Raw genomic sequence first — 7,524 nt, 5'->3', positions numbered from 1 at the left:
ATGCTTTAAAAACAAAACCCACTAAATGACAGAGCTTGGTGGCCTTTGTAAATTTGGGGAATGTCACCTATCTGGGGATTTTCTCTAACTTTTCCCCAATTTCCCCCTCTCCTGCAATGCTTCTTTGTAGAGACTGCATCAGAATTGCTTACTTCTCCCATCTGTAAACTTCATGGCAGTGAGATGAGTTTGGAGTCACCGACTAAGGCCAATTTGTGATGCCCAGAGATGTCTTTGGGCCACCCTAGGTCCTTGGGACAAGCCCAGCTGGGTATAGAGAGAAAGGTCTCCATCAGAACGAGCTTGGAACACTGCTGGAACTCAGCCCTTTGAGAACACAGACTCATGAGGATCTTGCCCTGGCCTTCCCACATGTTTGCCATCACAGAGACGGAAGTAGCGACCAAAGTGAGTGTGTACACCTGGACAATCCACTATTTGGCGCATAAATGATGGAGTCTAATTTGTGCCTCTTCATTAAGGGATGCGTCTTTGTCGTTTTGGTTGAATGACATTTGTATAAGTTCATAAAATGATCTAGCCAGGCTCAAGGACATGCTGAGCTTGAGAAGGTCTTTGTGTGACTTGCATCCTGTGTTGGAATTTAAAGTCCAGAGGCAACTTGGAGCCACAGGTTCTGCATCCCCGCCCCAGAGACTCGCTGCTTTTCCTTTTATGTACTTCTGCTCTTTGCGACCCTAAACTGCTTCTGCTTAGGCACCTCAGAGGACAAGCCCAAAGCCTGGGCAGGACAGGTTGTGTGATTGGACACATTGTAATTTGGTTGAGCCCTCAGAAGACAGCCCTTCCGGGTCAAGCGCCAGAGCAGTTCATTTCGTCTGGCGCCAGACCTGCGAGAGGCAGCTTTTGAATCTGCAGGACTGTGGTGTGTCTGATCGGAAGATTCCCGGAATGGAGACTCGCAAAGACTGCTCCAACACTTTCAGCGCGATGCGGGATCTGGGAGCTGATGGGGACCAGGAACAACAGCATGGTCAGTAAACTGGTTCTGACGGGATTCTGGCCGGGGCCAAGAAAGAAATCTAGTGGAAAAGCCAGTGGCCATGGGTTTCGGTAACTCAGCTCTGCCTGTGGCCCCTCTTTAGACCTTCCAATGATCCCTGGGCCACGATGCTCAGACGTTTATCTTTGTGATTTTCTCTCTTTCAGGTGGGAATGCAATGGTCTTGAAGGCTGGAGAGGAAGGAGGCAAGAAAGGGCTTGAGCAGAGCAAGCCCACTGAGGGGGAGCTTGATGAGGGCAAACCTGCTCCGGGCGAACTTGCTGAAGGCAAGCTTGCTCAAGAAGAGCCTGCTCAGTGCAGTCTCGCTCAGGAAGCCACAGAAGAGGTAGAGGAGGGAGAAATCAAAGAAGAAGAAATGGGAGGAGGCCATGCTGCCGCTGGTAGTTCTGGCCCCGTGGACAACGAGGCCCACGAGGAAGGTGGCCATGGCGGCAGCGTGGATCAACAGCAGCCTCAGCCAGAGGCGGCGATGCCTGAGGGCACCAATAGTCCCCAGACTGGGGAAAGGCTGCCTGTCAAGCGCCGCACCAGATTCACCCTGTCTCAGCTGCAGGATCTGGAGCAGCTTTTCCAAGAGAATCGCCACCCCAGCTTGCGGATGAGGTAAGCACTTTGTCCTGCTAGGCGGCTGGGTTTTAGGCAGTGTGTCGGAGCCCAGGCTTTCCTTTGGAGCTCCCTGGCTCCTTGCTTTCCTCAAGAAATAGAACCACCCTGTCCCCGATCCTCCCATCCACCCGGAGAAACTAGTTTCTGGAGTAGGGGGATGGGCCCTATTCCGGCTGGGAATGAATGTGTTTTTTACCCGTTTAAGGGACACGTGAGTGGGAAATTTAAACAATGCTTGTTCTAAATGAGTCTTTAAATATGAGAAAGAAGCCGGAGGTGTGGCCGGGAAGATGTGTGGGCGGATCCCACCTCAGATTAAAATTTTGCAAAGAAGACTTTTTCATCGTGGAGGCTCTGCCTTAAGTTTGCTATTCTAAATACATTGACTAGGTACCTGTGTTTGGGGGATTACCCTTAATTTTGGTCCCTGAAGGAAAGTTGTTGAGGAATAGTGTGGATGTGTGTGTGTGTGTGTACACATGGGCACGCACACAAGTGTGGACCTAAGTGCTTCAAAAGCACATGGCACAAGTCCATCTATCCTTCATTTCTAACACAAAGCCTAAATGTTGGAATCTTTTCACTTCAGGAAGGATCTTGCAAGATGGCTGGGTGTGTCAGAAGCCGATGTGCAGGTCAGTATCCTAAAGAACAATTTTGGAAGGACTTCATATCTTGTGATGCTTCTGCCTAGAAGACAGGCGTAGGGGCAGAGTGGGACCCTGAAATGGCATCCCAAGGATGCCAGAGCAGTACACAGGCAGGCTAGGTTCAGGAAGACACCAGACGTCCTTTTTCTCAGGTAGGACATGCCGAGCTGGAGACACCAAGGTGCTTTGTCTGCCACGTGGTGGACAGACTGTGTTCTCCATGGTGCTCTAGAGACTGCAGCCCGCATGCCTCACCTAAGGGAAGGAAGCACGTTCTTGTCCACCTTCAGCTCTGTCACGCTGCGTGTCTCAGGAAAACTTTTCTCAGACTTCTCCTCGCTCTAGTCTGTAATGGCAGATGCCTAGCTTAGTTCTGAACCAGTATTGGGCCCAGGGACCTCAAACCGCTCTTAGCACCTTTGCCTCCCTTTGCTGGTGATGTGTGTGCACTCTGATCAGCATTCCAGGCACCCCTGGCTTTTCCAGACCACATGCCCACGAGGGAAAAGGCCTGTAGTCACTGAGCTGGGAGGCTAAGACGGAAGCAGAGCCGGAAGAAGTACCCTTTGTCTCATAAAATCTGCATTCTGGATACTAACAAATGCTAGCATGGTGGAAACTTTGACAGACTACTGCCTCAGGCCTTTATGTATCCTCAGGGGACCAAGAGAAATCTTCTTAATAATTTTTGATACCGCAGGGACTAGCAGGTATCAGCCGTGAGCTAGATTATGTATCCTTTCCTGAAAGAATGCATTAAAAATACCAATTGATGTGGGCTGGAGAGAGAGGTAGGTCTTTACAGGGTAGGCCCGCAACCAAAAAATACCATTTGATGGGGAGAAGAGGCAATATTCCAGGTCTGGTCCTTAGCTGAAGGACTGGGTGTGGCTTACATGTCCCCAGGGGCTACTCAGGGGGTGTTCTTAGTGTTTCAGTGAGAATGAAACGTGTTGCTTCCAGCATTCTGAACAGTCAGTCTGCACTTGAGGGACCTCTTCAGCCCTTCTTGCGGATACATGATAACGTGGAGTTTCTAGGCAGCCCACTATTTGGTGCTTTGTTAAGGGACTGGCTCGGTGCTAGAGATACACCTAGCATACACCAGGCCCGGGATGGGTTCCATATATGTCCTAAAGTGTTAGCCAAGTTGAGCCAGTATACGAAGTTACAGCATGTGTTCTTCAGCCGTGATACAGTTCAGTGTACTGAAACAAGCCCCTCTTCTGGTTGCAGGATTGGTTTAGGAACAGGAGAGCCGTTCACCGGAGGAACACTAGACTGCTGGTGCTGTGCAACACACCCCCTGCTCCCGAGAACAACGATGCCTGAAGATGCGGGAGCAGCACTGAGTGCCATCCCTGTCCTGGAGGAAGATGTCCTGCAGCCTACCCTGCCCCCAATGTGTCAGCCACCCATGATGGCCATGACACCCTTTCCTTCCCTGCATTGATTTCAGCAATAAAGAGGTGTATTCTCAGTACGTTGGCTCCATTGCTTTCCCAGGTTACCAAACTGTGGGTATAAGTATCTGAACGATAGTAGTTTAAATTCCGGAAATGGAATTTAAATCGGGGGGTGACGTGGGCAAGCTGCAATCACTCTGCCTTGCAAAGGGAGGAGGACTTCCAGGTGCCAGGCGGCTTCCTGCTGACCCCACGTGGTTCTCTGCCCCCCTTCATGGACTTGTCAACTCGCTCTATCTCTGTGGGACAAGTTCTTTATAAGGGCAGAAAGGGCAAGTCCGCAAAGCAGGACAGTGTGTTTCCAGACACGGTTGTTACCACCCACACTCCAGTAAGTCCCACCTTGGGCTCTGTTGGAAACTTCTCAGAGCCGTCTCCCAGGTTGGTGGCAGGGGGAATGGGAACACCCTGTGTGCTTTCGCTCCCCCTCTGTGGGCCTTCAGGGCAATAGGAGGCACACTGCCCAGAGTCCTGCTGCTTGAAAGAGAGGCGAAGCAATCCGCCCAGGCAGAGGGGCCTTCTGTCTCCTTCCTTGCATTCCGGCTCAGGGAGAGTAGGCTCCCAGCGTGGCCTGCTCAGAGACTTGACCTTAGTGTCTTCTGCTGCATTTGGTCACCTGCTTCGGAGAACCCTCAGTCCTCAAGATTTGGGGTCTTTCCTTCCTAGCAGCCCTATGATATTAGTAAATAATGTTAAACCCCTAGCACACGAGGAAAGAACAAGGCTTCTTTCCCTATATGAACCCGCAGGTCCAGATAAACCAAGTTCCTCTTAGGGACATGCAGAGGTATGGCCTAGGCTAATAATCCAAACGTGCTGCATGGCGGGGCCCCAATGCCTGGTCTCCTGCCAATGCACACCCTGGTTTGTTTTCTCTCTGTCCTTTTGAGTGCTCCAGGGGCCTCTTCTGATGCAGATTTCTGCCATGTTGCTTTTGGGTCTCTAAGATGCCTCCCGGTGTGATGATCTGAGAGCCCTTCCTGCAGTCGCAGTTATCAGTTACACTAGGGACGGGCCCACCGCCCTAAACCTGAGGTCTCCCCATTTCACATCTAGGAAATACGATTTCGGCATGGGTAGACACTGGTCCTGGCTCTAAGACTATTCTAGCAGTCTTCCTCACGTCCCTATGCCTGTGACAAAGGGGTAGAATAGAGATGTCACATTTAGACCTGCCTGCTCCCCAATGTCTTTCGGGCTGCCGCACCTTGACCAACTGAGTGAGCAGCTACTGACCATCACCTACTGCAAATGGACTCCGGTCTGAGCTGACCAGGGGACATGATGGCCACGGTTCTGTACCAAGCGGGCAGGCACCGCAGCCTTGGATTCCCTGTTTGTCTTTGGTCAGGAAGAGGGGGCAGGGACTCCAGAAGGAGGAATGAAGCCAGAGCACAGTCCCTGCCCCCAGGCTGTGCAGGGCTCATTTTGCTCAATGCTTATCCTATAGCGCCTGGGGGATTGGAATGAACTGAAAGCATTGCCAGCCTTTGAAGGGAGGACTGGAAGCAGGGGTTTCCAGGGGCTTCATACTGTCTCCGGGGAGCCTGAGCTCCCAGCTCCTTCCAACTTCAACTGTTTCTCCATAGGAAGAAGAGTTCCTACACCAGGGAGGAGTTCTCCTCCTTCCTGACCCCTCCCACACCCTGTCACCCCACTGTGGCAGCTGCCACTACCACCAGGGCCTCTTCTCCTTAACTGACCTCTGGATGGTATTTTGAAATCATTTTTACCTTGGGATAATCAGCAAGAACTCATGGTGGGGGCCACACCTGGAAAAGCACACACAGAGAGAGAGAGTCAGAGACAGAGACACAGAGACAGAGAGAGACAGACAGACAGACTTAGAGAGACACATAGAGACAGACAGAGGAAGACAGAAAGAGACAGCGATAGAGAGACGAGGGGATCCACTGAGGCCCCACAATGGATGTTCCAGCAAAAGATTATTTTCTTGAGTTTCCTTCGGGCACTTGCCACCAATGTCGCAGGTACCGGGCATCTTCTGCTGACCTGCTGCAGTGCCTGACTGCCACACCCAGTGGCATTTCAGCAGGGAGTCATGCTCCCTGAACTGAACGTACAGATGGCGGCTTCTGCCTCAGCCGACTTTGGATTCTCGTCCTATAGTCCTCAGTGTGCCACTGAGATGTTCTCTTGACATGCTTCCCGGGGAGACATGAGGAAACCTGAACCACCCCCTGCTGAGCCCGGCTGAAGCTGCCTAACCTTTTACTCCTTGTGTCTTAACCATCTCTCCTGGGTTATGAACTGTTTCACCTCCATCTGGAGTGTCTAGTGTCTCCAGGAGGTTTCCTCCCACATGGAATTCTTATCTTGGAGGAAATTGCCACACACGTGTATCCAGCAGCAGGGCCAGAGCCTGTTGAGACATGCTCTAGGTGACGACATGCCTGCCTCAGGTTCTGACTGGCCTGCCTATCAACTAGATGAGGCGCCATTCTTCTGTAGCTCGCGGTGCTGTGCAAGGGACCAGGTCAAGTGGCTCTGTGAGGGCGCGCCTTTACCAAATACGGCAGAGATTGTGGGGCGCCTGGGTAATCACGTGTTCACAAGGGTTCCCAGTCTTCCACCCACTGACTACACGTGAATGGCTGGGATCTGTGTCTAAGGGAAAGAGCTCTCATTGATATTTTAGAAGAAAAGCCTTTGTGCTGTGCACTGAGCAAATTCTGTAAACAACCCTTCACTCCGCCATCCAAGATTCACATAGCACTCCCTCCTGAAGGCACCAGGCTGTGTTTCTAGTGACTTCGCTTGGGTATTTGGACTCACTAATGCCAGAGCCCCCACTCTCAGGGGCTCATTGTGAGTTTTTCCCTCTTCCCCACTATCCATGTTAAAATCAGCCTGCAATCTCCAGTAGCCCCGTTGCCCCGTCTTCTGTGGGGTCCCTGAGCAGTGGCCAGGGATGGCGACCAGATCAAAGCAGATCACCTAGGGGTAAAATTCAGCTTCTGCATACACCCTTTCTCCCCCTACCCCTTCCTTGGGGCCACGCCCTAGCCCATTCTCACCACACAGGCACACCCACTGGGGTAGGATTCAGCTAGAAAGCCAATAGTGGTCTTGCAGGAGGAGCACCTGAGCCTTTGTAGCCCCAACCTGCTGAAAGCCCCCAGGGCACAGCTGCTGCCAAAGGCTCCAGCAAGGGGCAGGTGTCTAGGCTTCTGTAGAGCAGCAGCCATGGCGCACCTCCACGATTACAGTGACCACTTCTACTCTCACATGGAGGACTATGGAGAGGACAGCAGCCGCCGCCCTGGACAGGGGGCAGCAGCTGAAGTGGGGGGCAGCTTCTGTAAAGGAGCTCTGAGCCTGGACCACGGTGAGACCCAAGAGGGCAACCAGGCCCAGGGGGGGCACGTGAGCTCTTACGATAACCTGGATCCCGAAGATGACCTCGACAGCCAGGAGCCCATGGAGGTGGACCCAGAGGAGCCAGCCCTCGAGCTGCCTGAGGTTCGAAGGCGCCGGCCCAGCCGGCCCCGCAATCAGTTCCACTTCACACACTGGCAGGTGCGGGAAATGGAGACTGTTTTCCAAGAAACCCAGTACCCGGATGGACTCACAAGGTAGGTGCTGGCTCCAGGAGGCACCCTGACCTCCAGGAACTAATGTTTATGTTGACCTGGCCTTTACCCCTTCTTGTCCCTGTTGTCCCCATTACTTTCCAAACCACACGTAGCTTCTCCCCCATGACCGGAGTGGGGAAGTTGTTTGTGGTGGTGACCGGAAACAGGTGTGCGCTTACTGC

At 52.5% G+C, this 7,524-nt stretch overlaps 1 protein-coding gene across 1 annotated transcript; it reads left to right on the top strand.

Annotated features, from left to right (window-relative positions):
- The first annotated feature begins 912 nt into the window (after positions 1–912).
- LOC130868604 (homeobox protein Rhox5-like) lies at positions 913–3,612 on the top strand. Its single transcript, XM_057760761.1, has 4 exons — positions 913–994; positions 1,171–1,627; positions 2,220–2,265; positions 3,517–3,612. The coding sequence occupies exons 1-4, from the start codon at positions 913–915 to the stop codon at positions 3,610–3,612; spliced, it is 681 nt and encodes a 226-aa protein (XP_057616744.1).
- Positions 3,613–7,524: the final 3,912 nt, after the last annotated feature.

The sequence above is a fragment of the Chionomys nivalis genome, chromosome X, assembly GCF_950005125.1.
Source record: "Chionomys nivalis chromosome X, mChiNiv1.1, whole genome shotgun sequence".
In the NCBI taxonomy this organism is placed as follows: Eukaryota; Metazoa; Chordata; class Mammalia; order Rodentia; family Cricetidae; genus Chionomys; species Chionomys nivalis.
Note: the sequence above shows the minus strand (reverse complement) of the source record. Positions and strands in the feature narration are given on the sequence as shown.

Bases quoted from the DNA above. Each gene is read 5' to 3' on its own strand.
- LOC130868604 (XM_057760761.1), top strand. From the start codon at position 913: ATGGAGACTCGCAAAGACTGCTCCAACACTTTCAGCGCGATGCGGGAT. The intron at 995-1,170 runs GTCAGTAAACTG...TCTCTCTTTCAG, and splicing joins GGACCAGGAACAACAGCATG to GTGGGAATGCAATGGTCTTG. The intron at 1,628-2,219 runs GTAAGCACTTTG...TTTTCACTTCAG, and splicing joins CACCCCAGCTTGCGGATGAG to GAAGGATCTTGCAAGATGGC.